Genomic DNA, 19,261 nt, shown 5'->3' on the forward strand with positions numbered 1-19,261 from the left:
GCACCTGCTTTATTTACTCCAATGCAGTATGTAAGGTCACTACTGTAAGCCAAAACATGTGCCAATATACAGTATGGATTTTTCTAGTAGTACTAAATGTTACACAGGCATATAAAGATGTGTCATTCTTGATAATTTGTGCACATTTAAGAAGAACTCGTATTTCTTAAATCCTTTTCTCTGACAGAAGGATCAGACAGTTACTATCCCCCTCAAGAAGAAGAAACAAATGAAATTGAACGGCAGCAGTCACAAGTCCACGACACCCACGTCCGGACAGTAGCCGACGACAGTAACAGAAACGAAGTCATAAGTACACAGCAAATGTGTAAGACCTCCGCATTATTTACAGAAATTGTAAAGTCTACATTGCTGACATATTCAACTATATTTTATTAATCTTGAACATTTTTAGAGTGGCAAAAACTTGGCATTAGACTGTATGGATGAATCAGAGCAGCTGTACATCAACTAAATTATTATTATCTTTTAAATTTTAGCTCAAATTGTTTCTTGTGAAGTAAGATTAAGAGATCAGTGCAAAGGAACAACCTGTAATAGGTAATATTTATGATTGCACTCAAAATTAATTGACAAGATACAAAAATACTTTCATTTTATACAGACATTCAGAGAGGCTAAATTTTGTTTCCCATTTCTTTCATTTAGATATGAATGCCCTGCTGGCTGTTTGGATAGTAAAGCTAAAGTTATTGGCAGTGTACATTATGAAATGGTAAGTATTATAAATTTGAGGATAGACTCCTTTCAAATAATATTTGATTTTTAATGGAAAAAATAGTTTATGTATTTATGGATATTTTGCTAAGAAATGTTTAAAGCCATAAATAGTAATGAGTGGTATCCCATGCAGAATTCTTATTTTCACCATCTTTTCTCTCTTTGTTTTCTCCCAGCAATCCAGTATCTGTAGGGCTGCAATTCATTACGGGATAATAGACAATGATGGTGGTTGGGTGGATATCACTAGACAAGGGAGGAAACATTATTTCATCAAATCCAATAGAAATGGTGTTCAAACAGTTGGGTAAGTACCTGAATAATCTTGTGACCAGAGATTTTAAGTTGCAACAATGAGTTACTTTCTTTTAGAACAAAGCACAGAAGAATTTAATTTATAAAGAGAGAGGATAGAAAGGCTTATTTCAGCTACATAATATCCATGGGCAAAAAGAAGGAAAAGTCTCTGAATTCAGTTGAACCCTTTTGCTTATACATGCTAAGTAAGTTGCTTCAGTCGTGTCTGGCTCTTTGCAGACTCTGTGGACTGTAACCCACCAGGCTTCTCTGTCCATGGAATTCTCCAGGCAGTACTGGAGTGGGTTACCATTGCCTTTTCGAGGGGCTCTTCCTGACCCAGGGATCAGATCTGTGTCTCCTGCATTGCAAGCGGATTCTTTACCATTGAGCCAACTTATGCAGATAATGCTAAAACTCTAAATTTTAAATTTTGTGTCATTCAGTTCAGTTCAGTTCAGTCGCTCAGTCGTGTCCGACTCTTTGCGACCCCATGAATCGCAGCACACCAGGCCTCCCTGTCCATCACCAACTCCCAGAGTTCACTGAGACTCACGTCCATTGAGTCAGTGATGCCATCCAGCCATCTCATCCTCTGTCGTCCCCTTCTCCTCCTGCCCCCAATGCCTCCCAGCATCAGAGTCTTTTCCAACGAGCCAACTCTTCACATGAGGTGGCCAAAGTACTGGAGTTTCAGCTTTAGCATCATTCCTTCCAAAGAAATCCCAGGGCTGATCTCCTTCAGAATGGACTGGTTGGATCTCCTTGCAGTCCAAGGGACTCTCAAGAGTCTTCTCCAACACCACAGTTCAAAAGCATCAATTCTTCAGCGCTCAGCTTTCTTCACAGTCCAACTCTCATATCCATACATGACCACAGGAAAAACCATAGCCTTGACTAGACGAACCTTTGTTGGCAAAGTGATGTCTCTGCTTTTCAATATGCTGTCTAGGTTGGTCATAACTTTCCTTCCAAGGAGTAAGCATCTTTTAATTTCATGGCTGCAGTCACCATCTGTAGTGATTTTGGAGCCCAGAAAAATAAAGTCTGACACGGTTTCCACTGTTTCCCCATTTATTTCCCATGAAGTGATGGGACCAGATGCCATGATCTTCGTTTTCTGAATGTTGAGCTTTAAGCCAACTTTTTCACTCTCCACTTTCACTTTCATCAAGAGACTTTTTAGTTCCTCTTCACTTTCTGCCGTAAGGGTGGTGTCATCTGCATATCGTATCATTAAGAATGTACAAATTTATAGTTTTTCCCATTGTGAAACAATGCATATTTCACCTGTGACAGAAAATGCCCAAGAAGACTAATTGATTCGCATATTCTTCCTTTCTTGTTTAAAGACAATTATTTATTTTATGCAACACTGACTTTGCCAATAAGATAAATTAAGTACTAGATAAAAGAGCATTTTGAAAAGTCTCTAAATATGTAATTATCATGTCACCTTTCTTCTCCTTAAAATGTAATTTGACTCAGCATAAAAGAATAATTCCCTGGTGACTTCCCTGGTGACTCAATGGTAAAGAATCTGCCTGCCAGTGCTGGGGACATGAGTTCTATCCTTGGGTCAGGAAGGTCCCCTGGAGAAGGACAATGACAACCCACTCCAGTATTCTTGCCTAGGAAATCCCATGGACAGAGGAACCTGGCGGGCACTATAGGCCACGGGGTCACAAAGACTTGGACATGATTTAATGACTGAACAACAACAAAAGCATTGATTAACTTTTGAAATGTTTGTCCCATTAAACATAGTAAATATATTATTCTAAAACAAAATATTTTCATATAGTCTCTGTAGAAAATAGAAAAATGTAGACTTTTGAAATGTAGGCTTTGTAGTTTCTCCTGTGTAAAATAATAAACATTATTGAATCTCATTTTGGGATGCCTTTTCTTAGGAAATATGACATAGTCGCCCTTTCTTTGTAACTCTACAATTGCAAAAAACTCCACAGCAGGGAATTCACAATTAGAAAGAATTTTTTTATATTAAAGATCCTTAAAAACTGGTGGGATGATGTGGTATATATACAGTTTTGTTCAAAGGCTTGATGTGTGTTTTTCAGACATTAGCAATTATTCTCTTAAGTAAAAGTTTTATAGAAACACTTATTTATTAACTTATTCACCCAACAGATATTTATTAATTACCATCAATAAGTAATCAGTGTTAAGTATTCACTTTAGGAAGGCAAACACTGGGTGTTGCATTAAAGAACATTTATCCTATTACTAAAAAATACAAAAAAGAGAACATTTATCCTATTATTTACTTTTTTCTTTTAAGTTGTTTTTTATTATTTATTTTAGAAACTCTCTTGAAATTTGCAGAGTGTGTCAAATTAAAGTACCATCACAAATAAGCATTACCTTTTGCAATAGATGTTTTTCTGAAAATCTGGTATAGATAAACCAATTAAAAATTTCATATATAATGGTATGCCTTTTCTTTTATTCCTGCTTGAATAATGCATATAAGGAGTACTAGAGGGAACAAAAAATGAATAATGCACAGTCCTTTAAGGTACTTATTATTTAGCAGTCTTTTTACAGTGCCTTGTATTGACTTTTTCAAAAGAATAAATTGGTTCTGTGATGACAGAGCACGAGTATATTGAAAATTTTAATTTTAATAAGAAACAAATATATAGATACAAATGTGTATTATTTCATGCTGTTACCTATAAGTTTTTGAGATTGATAATGAAAAGAAGTCATTCTCTGATATCAAGAATGGTATCGACTTGGTTCATACTTGAAGGTCATATGGGTTTGGCATAAAATAGACGATTAATTCTAATACTACTTCTAGTCTAGATATTTAAATAAAATGTTTAAGATGAAATCAAATTTCACAGACTTAAAAAATGTAAGAATTTATGTTGATGTCAATGCATGTAAGATGTTGATGATTGAAATTTTTATATTTTTATCTTTAGCAAATATCAGTCTGCCAATTCCTTCACAGTCTCTAAAGTAACAGGTTAGCGCTGTTTTTTCATCTTATTTTCTTATTGCTCTGTTGCATATTATTGTTTCTAAAGGATTCACTAATTTTTTTGTGTTTGAATACTTCAGTTCAGGCTGTCACTTGTGAAACAACAGTGGAGCAGCTCTGTCCTTTCCATAAGCCTGCTTCGCATTGCCCGAGGTACTGTGTTTTAGATTTTCTTCATTTTTAACCAGTGAATGGGGGACTTTTACCCTGGACAGCTGCTTTTGCCTGAGAACCTGGTGTCTCTAGGACTCAAGGGTGTTTGGTCTTGAACTGCTAGCAGTAGGAGCAATGGACACCACACACTGCATGCACTCCAGGCATTCTTAGTGTACTTTCTCCAAAATATGTAGGTTTTTGAAAATTTTTTGTCTTCGTCTCTATGAAAAATATTTGTTTTCACATTGGAAAAAAAAAACCCATATATTCATTCCGACAGCTTTATGGAGGCTTGGCCGCCCAGTGAGTGACAAGTTACACACATCAGTCACTTGTCAGGTCATTGCATGACTCTCTCACAGATCCAGGTCACATCAGGGCCAAACATCTTTCCTTAAAATTAGATGTAAAAGGAGGTACTGTTGAAATGTATCAGCATTTTTATTCAAACTTAATGCAAGTTGTAGTCAAAGGAAAGAAATACTAGATCACTGTCTACATTCTCGCAAGTGTATATAATAACAAGGTGTTAAAACCGGAGATTGGAACATGAACAAGCAAAAAGCTCCTACATTCTTTCTTTGAACTGAACTTACCTAAGTAGAAACTAACTCAGTTTGAACTGTGTTTGACCTTGGTCTTCCACAAACCAAGTGCTAAGTATGGTCAAGGCGGAGCCTGCACAGCCTGGTCCTAAGGGCAGAGCAGGTGGTTTTGCCCCTGTAGGGTGGACAGGGAATGTTCAACAGTTCTCAAATACAAAAACAATTTTGTTGTCAGTGGGGATACCCTTCCTCCAACAGAAGGCGTCTTTTATTAAAATCAACCCTTTAATTCAAGGTTATAAAAACTCAGATTCACATATTACTTGTATTTAAATGGCTCTGGTTTAGATGCTCCAGGAGTTATATACACTCTGGAGTCATACAGACTTTAGGAACATGAAATTTAAATAAGAATTGTAGCCATTTCTTAAAAACTGCCTTGCAGAAGACCTGCTTTAATTGGTAAAGATAGTTGCAATTGAAATATTGTTTACAATACTTTTAGGAAAATAATTGATACTTTCATCAAATAATGATTTTCATAGGGTCATTTTGCTGAGCCTTGGAGGAGGGCATGGCAACCCACGATAGTATTCTTGCCTGGAGAATCCTATGGACAGAGGAGCATAGCGGGCTTCAGTCCATGGGGTTGCAAAGAGTTGGGCATGACTGAGCACACGTGCATGCATTTTGTTGAGACTCTGATTTACTATGTAGAATGAATTATGTTTTTTTTTCCAGTCTTAGCTCTGATTTTCTTTTATTTTATGTGTGTGTGTGTGAATGAATTCTGAAGAGCCAATCAATTTTAAAAAGTGCCACTTGAAAGTTTCTTAATTTCTGGGAGTGGATTTTTTTTAATGTCATGTGACTTATTGAACACTGATAATTGAACTCTATGTTTAAATCAAAAACCTTTTGGAAACTTTGAAAAAATGAGCTAAGGTATTAGCAAGTGAGTAGGATATCTGGAGAAAGAACATTCCATATAGAGGGAAAGATAAGCACAATGACCCAGAAGATAAGATTATTCCATATGTTTGAAGAATAACCATTAGGCCAGTGTGACTGGAGCTGGGTGAGAAAGTGGAAGGAGAGGGAGGATATAATGTCAGAGAGGTAATAAGAAGACAGTATTCAGGGCTTATTGGTCATTGTAAGGATCTTGTCCTTTATTCTGAATCAGATGGAAAGCTACTAGAATATTTGAAGCAGAGAAATGATATGATTGGACTTGTATTCTTCAGTATAAGTGTGTGGGGAAAGTAGATTGGAAGGGGCAAGATTGGAAGCAGAGAGAGCATAGGAGAGCTTATTGTAGTGAACTAGGTGTCAGATGATAGAGTCCAGAGTCACAGTGATCATGGTACTTCAGGATGCTCAGAGTTTATTTCAATGTACACCCAATAGAAATTGCTGCTGGGTTGAATATAAGGTTGAGGTAAGGAGGGAGATTAAGGCTAGAATAAAGGTTTTGGCTTGTGCAACCAAATAATGGAGTTGACATTTATTGTAGGAAGCCTAAAGAAGGAAGATTTGGGGGACTGGAGGAGGAGATTAGGAATTTGGTTTCAAACATGCTGAATTTGAGATGTTTATTAGGCCTAAGTGGAGATAAAATCAATGTGGATGGTGACTTCAGCCACTAAATTAAAATATGCTTGCTCCTTGGAAGAATAGTTACGTCAAGCCTAGACAGTATTTTAAAAAGCAGAGACATTACTTTGCCGGCAAAGGTCCATATTGTCAAAGCTATGATTTTTCCATTAGTCATGTATGGATGTGAGAGTTGGACCATAAGGAAGGTTGAGCACTGAAGAATGGATGCTTTCAAACTGTGGAGCTGGAGAAGACTCTTGAGAGTCCCTTGGACAGCAAGGAGATTAAACCAGTCAATCCTAAAGGAAATCAACCCTGAATATTCTTTGGAAGAACCGATGCTGAAGCTGAAGCTCCATATTTTGGCCACCTGATGTGAAGAGCTGACTCATTGGAAAAGGCCCTGGTGCTGGGAAAAATTGAAAGCAGGAGGAAAAGGGGGCAACAAAGGATGAGATGGTTGGATCGCATCACCGACTCAATGGACATGAGTTTGAGGAAACTCAGAGAGATAGTGATGGACAGAGAAGCCTGGCATGTTGCAGTTCATGGGGTCGCAAAGAATTGGACATGACTTAGCGACTGAACAACAACAAAAACAAGTGGAGATATTGAATAAACAACAGGATATATAAATACAGATTTAGAATTAAGAGAATATCCCAACTAGAGATGTAAATTTGGAAATCAGCAGTTTATAGATGACAGTGAAATTTTCAGGAAAACCATGAAACTGGATAAGATACCAAAGATATGATCATAGAGAAAAGAAACTATGAGATATATGTGGCAGACAGTGGTTCAGTTTTTCCAAGTTATATATTTGTTAATTTCTGCACCCACATTAGTTACCAAATTTCTGGATACTGAGAGAAAAGTACTTCCTGATGTATCTTTCTGCTTTGAAGTCACAAATTAGAAAGCTTTCTGGCTAAATTTCTTTTGAAAGAGAGTGAGGGAAAAAAAGAAACACATTTGTGCCAAAAGCTGGAAGTGGATAAGTAAGTAGAAGCAGTTGTGTCTGCTGCCTGGCTTCTACAATTGACCTATTTCAGAAGAAAAAAACTATTCAGCTATAAAAAAGAATAAAAATTTGCCATTTGCAACTACATGGATGGACCCTGAGGGCATTATGCTAAGTTTAATAAGTCATACAGAGAAGGACAAATATAGTATGATATCACTTATATGTGAAATCTAAAAAATATAGTAAAGTAGTGAATATAGCAAAAAAAGAAAACGACTCATAGATACAGAGAAGAAACTAGTGGCTACCAATGGGGAGAGGAAAGTGGGTGAGTAATACAGAGGCAGGGCATTAAAAGGCACAAACTATTATGTATGAAATGAACTATAAGGATGTATTGTATAACACAGTGAATATAACCAATATTTTATAATAACTATAAATGAATATAACCTATAAGAATTCTGTATCACCCTATTCTATACCTATAACATACTTTATACACCATCGATACTTCAATAAAAAGATGAGTAGGGTTTAGAATTCTGAGTTTACTCTTGTGTATGCATATCTATGGTTTTACTACTAAGAAAGACTAAAGTAACTAGCTACTTAGTATTTGTAAATATGTCTTTATTTTTCAGAGTATACTGTCCTCGTAACTGTATGCAGGCAAATCCACATTATGCTCGTGTAATTGGAACTCGAATTTATTCTGATGTAAGTATCCTAATTTATGTAGGTCTTGGTATTTATATATCTGGGCTTCCCAGGTGGCACAGTGGTAAAGAATCCACCTGCCAATGCAGGAGACACAGTTTTGATCCCTCGGTCGGGAAGATCCCCTAGAGTAGGAAATGGCAAGAATACTATTCTTGCCTGGAAAATTCTGTGGACAGAGGAGCTTGGCGAGCTACAGTCCATGGGGTTGCAAAGAGTCAGACAGGAGTAAGCCTGCAAGCACTAATTTATCTATCCATCCAAAATACTCACATATATATTTAAATGTATATATTTTCATTTGTATACAAAAAAAAAGAAGACTCTTGTGTTGATACACATATTCTCAAAAGAGTCAGTCATGAATAGCAGTGAAAATAAATATCCATATGGAAATATGCATGCATAATTTATGTTGAATAAATTTTTTTTGCATATTCTATTCTATATCAGACACTAAAATAGCTTGGATGCATCCTTGAGAAGAATCAAGCATTTTGCTTTTCTTTAATCTTCCTTTGGCTCTTCGATTTTTGAAGTATAAACTAGATAGTTAGAGTTTGTCAAATTTATAAACAGTTTCTCCACTGCCAAATGAGTATTTAAAAAGTAGCATAGTATCAAAAACAGGTAATCGTTAAAAGATACACAAAAGCAAACCAGTTGATGGTGTATTGTAATGGATGCCAGCACTGGGGCGGACCAGGAAGAGTAGCTGTCTTGGCTTCAGTGTGGATAAATGCTATGCTATGCTAAGTCACTTCAGTCGTGTCCGACTCTGTGCGACCCCATAGACGGCAGCCCATCAGGCTCCCCCGTCCCTGGGATTTTCCAGGCAAGAACACTGGACTGGGTTGCCATTTCCTTCTCCAATGCATGAAAGTGAAAAGTGAAAGTGAAGTCGCTCAGTCGTGTCCGACTCTTAGCGACCCCATGGATTGCAGCCTAACAGGCTCCTCCATCTATCGGATTTTCCAGGCAAGAGTACTGGAGTGGGGTGCCATTGCCTTCTCCGGTGTGGATAAATGGTGCTTTCCAATCCAGGTTTCAAGTGAGCTGGTAAAGAGGAGTAGTGCACAATTCTAGGTGGGGCGGAAGGCTTCTCCAGAGACATGGAGGTGAGAGCAAGTGAGCTGAAAGTGGGCATGGCACATTTGCCTGGGAAATCCCATGGACAGAAGAACCTGGTGGACTGCAGTACATGGGTTCCAAAAGAGTTGGATACAAATTAGCAACTGAACAATAGCAACAAAGCCTGTCTTATTTGCAGCTTGGCACACATCAAATTGTGTGGGCATGGCAAAATCTCAAATGGTCATAGCAGGTTTGCTTATATTTGAGCTGGTGAGAATTAGAACTAAAAGTAGCTATAGCCAGTTTAGTGTGAGGGATGAAGGGAGAGATCCAGCTTTTGAAACATGTAATTGGAGAATCTAAATATTAAGCCATGCTGATAAGTTTAGATTTTAGGTGGCAGATGGGTTGGGAAGATCCCCTGGAGAAGAGACAGGCTACCCACTTCAGTATTCTGGCCTGGAGAAGTCCATGGATGACAGTCCACAGGGTCGCAAAGAGTTGGACACGACTGAGTGACTTTCACTTTCACCAATATCTCATTCAAAGAGTTACAAAAACAAATTTAAGAAGTATATTCTTGATGCACTTATTCAATAGAATACTGTGGGAATATGATCGGAAAAAGAGGCCTGAAATGTGTGTATTACACTTGTATTTCCCTTGGTGAATTTATTTATGTTCAGGTTGGTTTGTTTGTTTTTCCTAGTTCACCTTTATCCCTGAAATTATTCTCCAAATCTAAGTCTGTCTCCAGCTCTGAGTTTGCAGTCATCTTAGTAGTAGTAGTGAAAGTCGCTCAGACATTTCCCACTCTTTGCAATCCCATGGAGTAGCCCACTAGGCAACTCTGTCCATGGGGTTCTCTAGGCAAGAATACTGGAGTGGGTTGCCATTCCCTTCTCCAGGGGATCTTCCTGACCCAGGGATCGAATTCTGGTCTCCTGCATTGTGGGCAGATTCTTTATCATCTGAGCCACCAGGGAAGAATTGCAGTCTTCTTATCTGCAACTTAAATCCTGCTGGTGTCTTAATTCAGTGGTCCTCACTGTTTGTGCTTAGCTTCTTGTTTCTGTTTGTAAATACCCTTTCTCTGATTTTTCTGTCAAAATCATGGTCATGGTCATTCTTTACATCCTAAATTACTGCCACTGTCTCTGTAAAGAAGCTAAGTTTAATGTTGCTTTTCTTTAACCCTATTAGTTTTGTTTTTTTCCTTTTTATTTAGCAATTAACAAGTTCTCATAGGTATTATAAAGTGGGTTGTCATTTCCTTCTCCAGGGATCTTCCCAACCCAGTGATCGAATCTGTGGCTCCTACTTGCTTTAACAGAACTTAGAACATTCAGTGATTCAGCAAACACCTTGCACAGAAAAGTTTGTTAAAAAAATAATAGATATATGAATGGGCAAATATAAAACCATCAGACATTTCTAAAGAAATCATTCTTCCCGAATTGTCCCTTTAAGTAAAATAATTTAATTTTATTCATGTCTAGTGAAAATCTTTCAAAATATCCTATATGGTTTTATTCCTATAAGCTATCTCTTTGATAGAGTTAAGGGTTTGTTAGCTTGAGATTATTTTTATCTTATTTCAGTGAAATGGGGTAAAATATTGTGTATTACTATGCAGAGTAAGTTAGAAATATAAATATTTTTATGTGCTAAGTACAGAATCAACCATTAATGAAATAATTTTCACACTCCCCCTGCAAAATACATTATCTCTTTAAAGATACAGATCAGATCAGATCAGTCGCTCAGTCGTGTCTGACTCTTTGCGACCCCACGAATCGCAAGATATGGACAAATGAGAAACGATCTCCCAACCTCTCTCCCTTCCCCATCTTTCTCTCTCTCTCTCTCTTTCCATTTATAGAGTTACAACTTGTACACCCTCTTTCTTTGAGCTTTTATTTCTCATTTGTTAGAGATGAAGTGAATTTCTGCATTCATTAAAAACGTTCCACTGATTTCACAGAGAAATATTTTTCTTTTTATGATATATTAGTTCTTATCAAGTGTGACCAGGAAAAGAAAATCTCCTCTGACCTTTGAACTCAAATTGGAATGCCTGCTGACTGCAGAGTTATGGGCAAAACAATAGTTTCAAACCATATTAAGTGCTTGGATTTAGTGAATGTTATATCTAAGCACTTTTATTGCCTTGGGAAAAATGCTGATAATACCCTTTTAACAGAACAGGATAAGTACTGAAATGTGTACAGAGTTACTTTTAATTCCATCTGTTATGAACCCTATTGGACATAAATATTAATTCAGTTAGGGACTTTAAATGGTGAATAAAATGATTCTTCAGAGTAAGGATTCAAGGTTTTAGATGCATGGTATTTTGTGATATAGCAAAAACACGAAAAGGATTAAACAGCTTGGCATTCGGTCTCTCTGATCTAATAAATACTGACTGATGCCGTGGAGTTCAGAGCACAGTAATAAAGCAAGGTCACGTAAGATGCACATGCCTATGTGAACTTAAAAAAGCACATTAAGTCACTCATATGTGCATAGAGATAAGAAAAGAGCACACCAGTGGGTTCAGAAAAGACCCTTGGGGCTATGGCATAGATTGCTTTATACTGAAACAGTTTAAGTGTTTCGTTTTTGTGGGATTTCCTCAGGCTCTACTCAGCTATTTTGGTAGACAAATTTTGGTAGAACATTTGGATGAAAGGAGATATTAAAATCTACAGAAGACTTTATTTGGTCAAAAGAAAAGCATTGACTTATAGAATTAAGTCGTGTAAAAAATGGCAGTGTTTTTTGGGCCTGAAACAATTCTCTCCTTTATAGAAGTTTCATTCAATTCTGATTATATAACTGGTAGAATGCGAATATAGAACTTTCCTGGTACTTCATGTCAGAACGTTCAAAACAGAGTGATAGACCTTGCACATCTAGGTAGAAGCTATGATTGTTACTTCATATTTTTCTTCTTGGGGTTATTCTTTTGGGCAGGTTTTCTCTGCATAGATTTTATTATCTAATAGGAAAAGCCACCCCGTTTTTAATACATGCTTATATGTTGGAAAAGGGACTATAGAGATACCCATAACTATGTGTGAGTTGTTTAAAGTCAAAACTGAATATAAATGGGGTGCAGATAATCCAGCCTGGGAACATTTGGTCAGTGACTGGAGTGGGGACTAGCAAAGGCTCAATTTTTAAAAAATATTTATTGATTGATTTGGCTATGTCAGTTCCTAGTTGTGGCACGTGGGACCCCTCTCTGCAATACGCAGATTCTCTAGTTGTGACATGGACTCTAGTTGTGGGGCGTAGGTTTAGTTGCCCTGTGACATGTAGGATCTTAGCTCCCAGACTAGGGATAGAATCTGTGTCCCCCAACACTGCAAGGTGGATTCTTAAACACTGGACCACCAGAGAAGTCCCAAAGGCTGAAATTTAAGAATAATAAATAGGCCCTTGAAGAGATAAAAGGAGCTAATTTGTATTTTATTGCTTGGACAATAGTGTTAAAGTTTGCTGTTTGGACGGTTAGCTGGTGAAGGGATCTTATCCATGCAGCCACCCTAAAGATTGGCCTTCAGATCTCCACTTGCTCAGCATTGGCTTTTCTTTATTTTCTGCTTTAACCTGAAATAATTTTGTTGATATTTGAATTGCTTTCAATAGGACATTTGCTTTAAACCACAAGATATCTCCAACTGGATTTGTTGTTGTTCAGTCACTAAGTTGTGTCTGACTCTTTGTGACCCCATGGACTGTAGCACAACCAGGCTCCCCCGTCCTTCATTACCTCCCGGAGTTTGCTTAGATTCATGTCCATTGAGTTGGTGATGCCATCCAGCAATCTCGTCCTCTGTCACCCCCTTCTCTTGCCTTCAGTCTTTCCCAGCATCAGGGTCTTTTCCAGTGAGTCGGCTCTTCAAATTCAGGTGCGTGAAGTATTGGAGCTTCAGCTTCAGCATCAGCCCTTCCAATGAATCTTCAGGGTTGATTTCCAAATCTACCTGGATTGTCAGGGTACAAAATACATTCCCTCTCCCCACCCCCAACCAAAACAAACAAACAAAACCCCAAACCCACAACTTAGCTTCAAATAAGTTTTAAAGAAATACGGATTCATTTCGATATATGGCAGAACCAATACAATATTGTAAACTTTAAAAATAAAAAAAAGAAAAAAAAAAGAAATGAGACTCTAAATATTTACATATGGGTCAAGAAATAAATCACACTGTTTACAAAAATACACAAACCAAGTCTTAGATCAAAATTGGCTTTAACTTTGTGAATTTGAATGAGCTTCCCTGGTGCCTCAGATGTTAAAGGATCTGCCTGGTGTGCTGGAAAACCTGGGTTCAATTCCTGGGTCAGGAAGACCCCCTGCAGAAGGGAATGGCTACCCACTCCATGGGTAGGACAGAGGAGCCTGGTGGGCTACAGTTCATGGGGTCACAAAGAGTCGGACACGACTCATCGACTAACACTTTGTGACTTTTGAAAGATTCCTTTATGCACAAAACATCATCCTGTAGTTGCTTACTGGGAATCTGTAGAGAGATGGATGTCAGTGACCGTATGTCCAGTTGAAGAGAAGACTGGACAAATTCAGCAAGCATTTGCTAATGATGGTGGGTTTTTCCTTGCTTCCTCAGCTCTCCAGTATCTGCAGAGCCGCTGTACATGCTGGCGTGGTTCAGAATCAGGGGGGTTATGTTGATGTGATGCCTGTGGACAAAAGAAAGACTTACACTGCTTCTTTCCAGAATGGAATCTTCTCAGAAAGGTAAATTAACATATGTGTACATATATATTTATAAACATACATATATAATATGTATTTTTGTATATATCATCTCTCCCTTTATGCTGGCTTTACAGCCACCCTGCATGGCTTTGAGGTTTTGTGACTAAGCCAGTGTGCTTCTTTTGCAGGCTGTATAATAGTGAGTCTTCCAGGGATGGGAGGAGCCGTAGTACCAGAGGTGCCTGTCTCCTGCAGGCTTATAAAAATCAACATGAAAATCGGATTACGAGTCAGAACCATTCTTTTGTTAACTGATCTTATAAAAAGGAAATTTCTTTCATCCTCTTTCGGATTTTCTAGATTAGTATTTATATGTAATTCTTTCTAGGTGAGCAAGGCACTGAATATTTCTCTAATCCAGTTATCTGACAAAGTATTTGACAAAAACAGAGCCCAGTTTTCTCTGGAACCAAATTCTCTGTTTGCTTGGAAGTTGGATGCCTAGCATGGTATAAATGAACCCTTTCAGGTTATCTTATATTTGGCTCATTAGTATTACATATTTCAGTGGTTTGAGAAAAATGCATGTAACTGGCTTTATCAAGGAATAATTACAAGTTAAGAGAAAAAACCAAAAACCCTGTAGTAATTTTTCAAATCATTGGTACTTATGGAAGTAGAATTAAGTCTGTGCATTTTGTGTAGATACAGGAAAATTCCTGAATTTTAAACGTTTACTGAGTTCTTCAAGGGTTTGTTTGCACATATGGTAAAGTTTTTCTAAAGAACACCAAAGGATGTGCCATGTGGGTTATCTGGATTGCCTTCACATAAGCATCTGGGTGCCATTCTTCATCAAATGACAGCTTTGTATTTAGCATCTAGTTTCCAATGAGACTGTATCATCAAGAGGCTATTGTTAAGAAGTTGACTTCTCAACAACCTGGCTTATCTGGCTCGCCCTAGAGTACTAACTTACTGTTTCTTAAATCTGAACAAAATTGAAATTGTATTGCCATCATACTTACTAATATATTTAACATTTATGGTTTCAAGAAAAAATTTCATGAGGAAATTTAATGGTCAAACATGGAATATCCTAAGAATTTCTTCAATAAAAGGTCAACAGGCTCATTCCCTATACCCTTCCCCCATCTGTCACCCTCTCTCTCTACTTTATATATCATGTCATATATATATACACACACACACACATATATTATATTTTTATATATATATATATATATGTTATATAAAGTACATTAGGGCTTCCCTGGTGGCTCAGATGGTAAAGCATATGCCTGCAATGTGGGTGACCCAGGTTCGATCCCTGGGTTGGGAAGATCCCCTGGAGAAGGGAATGGCCACCCACTCCAGTATTCTTGCCTGGAGAATCTCATGGATAGAGGATCCTGGTGGGCTATAGTCCTTGAGGTCACAAAGAGTTGGACATGACTGAGTGACTTTCACTTCACTTCAAAGGAGATTGAGTTAAAGAGAATGATAATGCAGTTTTATATGCTAAATTGAGTAATGTGGTCTCATTTACCTATCATATTTTAAAAATTTATTTAAAAACAAGATAGATGATATCCTAAGAAAACTGAGACTATTTTTGAACACCTACCATGAATTTTCAGATGCTGTTGGCCCTTTAAGTATATGGACTTGGCTCCACCAGTACCCTTATAAAGTTGGTTTTATAAACTCTGATTTATAGGTATGTTAATTGAGGCTCAGAAAGGTTAAATGATATGCCCAAGGTCATATAACTAATCAGTGTCAGAAATCAGATTCAGCACTAGTTCTGTAAGTTCGGAAATAACACATTTTTCCAGTGTATCAGTGTGTACAAAGACACTTTCTAGGGCATTTTGTCAATTTGTTTCCTACAAATAAAAATGCCTTCCAATTAGCCATATGCTTGTATGCAAAACCTGCTGTGTGTGTGTGTTACTGTGTAATGTGGTATGTGCACACTTCTAACATTCTTTTCTTCATTTTAAAATTCTCCCCTTTTGTAGTACATGAATACATATATAAAATAAATTACATTTTGTATCCCCATAGCATTTATTGTATTTATCTCTAAAAGCTTTTTTGTATTGTTTAGAAAATAAACTTTTGTGCAAAAGTATAGACTTCAAAAGTTTAAATTTGATTAGAATAAATGATGATTAATGATTTAAATTTGAGGCATTTAAGCAAAACATACCCTGATTAATATTGTCAAAGAGCATATAAATAATTTATTAAAGAGTAAAAGGAATGATTCTACATTGCTTTGAAGTTCTGTTTTAGAATTTTTCTGAAAAGAGATTGAGTTATTTGTTTTTGTGTTCATGTTTCCATTTCGGTTAAGAAATACTTAGAACCTTCCAGACTTGACCATTAAATTTCCTAAGATTTGTTTTAAACCACATATGTTAAAAATATTAATACGTATGCCAGCTACATAGGGCTTCCCAGGTGGCTCAGTGGTAAAGAATCTGCCTGCCTAATTTAGGAGACACAGGAAATGCAGGTTTGATCCCTGGGTCGGGAAGAACCCCAGGAGACCCACTCCAGTATTCTTGCCTGGGAAATCCCATGACAGAGGAGCCTGGCGGGCTATAGTCCATGGGGTCCCAAAGAGTCAAACGCAACTGAGTGGCTGAACACCAACACCACAAACTTATAACCATGCCAGTCAGTTGTAAATCTGGATCTTAGTATTTCCCTAGTAGAATGGCATAAGAACTGCTTAACTCTACTTTATTGGAATTAAAGGTGGTAATGTATGAAAACATGACCTGGAATCTTTGAAGTTTAATATAAAGTACCAATATTACTTCTGTGTACCTTAAATTTCTTTAGTAAACTTGTAGCCAGCATATGATTTAAAGAATTATGTCATCCCCACTCAAGCTTTCCAAGAACTATAAACTATAGTAGTCTTGAGAAAGATGACCATCTGGATTCACAGAGCTGTTTTATTGACTGTCATAAGAAAGCATGATTTGTTTGAAGGATTATGCATGGAGATGACATCAATGTACTTTGTGTATTTTTTTTTTGCAGCTTACAGAATCCTCCAGGAGGAAAGGCATTCAGAGTATTTGCTGTTATGTGAAATGGAACAGTTGGAAGAGGATTGTAAAGACTGTTCCAAATACCACATTTCTTAAGTTTGTATAAAACTGTAACATTACTGTACAGAAGATATCAGCTATTTTCAGTCCCCCAAAAGGGTCAAATGCATATAAATCTTGATAGACTACATCTGTAAAATAAAACATGGGACATTATTAGCTTTGGGAAAAATAATGAATATGTAATGGTTTTAGAAATCCTGTGTTAAATATTGCTATATTTTCTTAGCAGTTATTTCTACAGTATTACATAGTCATAATTATTCTACATTTCATATATTATGTTATATGGTGCTTTGTATATGCCACTAGTAACATGAAAATAAACATTGAATGTGAATGGTCCTCAGAAGATCACCTGGTGCATTTAAAAACAGTAATAAAAACAGTAACGCTAAGGATGAAAAAGATTTTATTTTCCCAGGTTCAGTGTTATGATTACCTACTTCACATAATATCAAATAATTTTCAATGAAATACCTGTATAGTTTTTCTCTTCTATTAAGTTTAGGTATATAGAATATTAAATCCTGATGTTGCACTTATTTTGTATAAAATAATTTCTTAATATCCAAGTGAATCTGTTAAACTGTTTGATTCCTTGGGAATGACCTTAATAGTAAATGGAATTATGTTAGAGTAGTGGTACGAAATCATTTCTAGTGATCCTATAATAGATTAGGATTAAGCATGGGCAACCAGAGCCTTCTATGTATTGTTCAAACTGAGGTCACACATTTATAGTGTTATCCTGGCAAATACTCCTGCAGGCCAGGAAGTATAATAGCAAAAAATTTAACAAAGATGAACTAATGTATTGTATCACCATTGCCACTGATTTTCTTACTGGCAAATAGCCTTGTGTATAAATGTTGCCATATTATTGTATCTGTAATGGTGATATATTTGTTTGTATGGAAAATGTATTGTGCTTTAAGACTAAAAAACTGTAAAATGTTAATTTTGGTAATTTTTTTTCTTCTGGTGAATCTACTCTTTCCCTGTAAACATATTAAAATTAATCATGTTTCAAAGTATTTTCTTTAGTCCATTTTGTATCCTTATTTTGATTTAGAAATTATCTTTAGTTGGCAAAATTATGTGAATCTTTTAAATTTGGGTTATCAACATTAATCTAAGCAACACCCCTCATACCAGCTGTCCTCAAAGTCACTGTGATTATTTAGGTATTTGTGAAAGAGAAGATAGACGATCATATATCATATAGTTAGAAGCATTATATCATGGGAAAATTTTGGAAAAAAAATAAAAGGGTTATAAGTCAAAAGGAAAGACTTCAAAAGATACAAAGTGTTTACAAAAAATTGACAACAAATACTTCAAATATTTTTAGAAAGGAAATGAGTAGGCATTTAGGAACAGATAAAAGAGAGATAAATTACATGCTGGGATCAGAGAAAGCAAGAGAGCTGGATAATACCAAAAATGGAAAGAAAAGAAGGGCTCATATAAATAGCTGCTGAAGAGCGAATGATGAAGAAACTAACATCATGATCAGTTTTCAAATATTGGCTGTAAATTGGTTCAAAATATAGGTAATCAAGAAGTATCCATTTATTAAGATTTTTAAAGCAAATTGTATAGGATCATCTTTTATCTGAAATACACATACACCTTCTTAAATACTGTGATTAAAATGTAAACTTGAGTCAGATTCAGCTTCTGTTCCTTACTCCTTCCCCCAAGCAGGGACACTGCATCAATTCTGTCAGTGTAAAAATTGTTATATTTGACTCTGGTTTAGCTACTCATCATCAGTTTTCTGTACCATTGCAGTATTTCCACGAGGAGCCTTTTCATTTGGTTCCTCTCCATTCTTTTTCAGTACATCATTAATTTTTTACTGTAACTTCTCTCTTCCATAGACTCCATTATTTAAGAAAACCAAATCATCTTGAAGCATTTAATCCCCTTCATAGTCTTGCTCCCTATCTGTGCTCTTCTACACAGGGTGTGGCCTGGAGTAAGTTATACCCCTTTTTATGCTTCAATATCAGCTTACCTGATAGCTCAGTTGGTAAAGAATCCACCTGCAATGCAGGAGGTCCTGGTTCAATTCCTGGGTCAGGAAGATATGCTGGAGAAGGGACAGGCTACCCACTCCTGGATTCTTGTGTAGAGAATTACGTGGACTGTATAGTCCATGGGGTCGCAAAGAATCACACATGACTGAGTGACTTTCACTTCACTTTCATGCTTCAATTACCTCACTTGAAAAATGGGACAAATAATTCCTCATAAGGATTGCTCTAAGAATTAATT

General features: G+C 36.7%; 1 protein-coding gene across 1 annotated transcript in view; it reads left to right on the plus strand.

The window, feature by feature from the left end:
• CRISPLD1 (cysteine rich secretory protein LCCL domain containing 1) overlaps window positions 1-17,981 on the plus strand; it is a 50,779-nt gene extending 32,798 nt beyond the window's left edge. The window contains exons 7-15 of the mRNA XM_055546851.1: window positions 188-328; window positions 501-561; window positions 670-736; window positions 918-1,048; window positions 3,993-4,036; window positions 4,132-4,204; window positions 7,963-8,038; window positions 13,756-13,886; window positions 16,908-17,981. Of these exons, the coding sequence (XP_055402826.1) occupies window positions 188-328; window positions 501-561; window positions 670-736; window positions 918-1,048; window positions 3,993-4,036; window positions 4,132-4,204; window positions 7,963-8,038; window positions 13,756-13,886; window positions 16,908-16,959 (776 nt within the window). The 3' untranslated portion in view covers window positions 16,960-17,981. The remainder of the gene's footprint in view (window positions 1-187; window positions 329-500; window positions 562-669; window positions 737-917; window positions 1,049-3,992; window positions 4,037-4,131; window positions 4,205-7,962; window positions 8,039-13,755; window positions 13,887-16,907) is intronic.
• Window positions 17,982-19,261: the final 1,280 nt, after the last annotated feature.

Source organism: Bubalus kerabau, chromosome 14 (genome assembly GCF_029407905.1).
Source record: "Bubalus kerabau isolate K-KA32 ecotype Philippines breed swamp buffalo chromosome 14, PCC_UOA_SB_1v2, whole genome shotgun sequence".
NCBI lineage: Eukaryota > Metazoa > Chordata > Mammalia > Artiodactyla > Bovidae > Bubalus > Bubalus kerabau.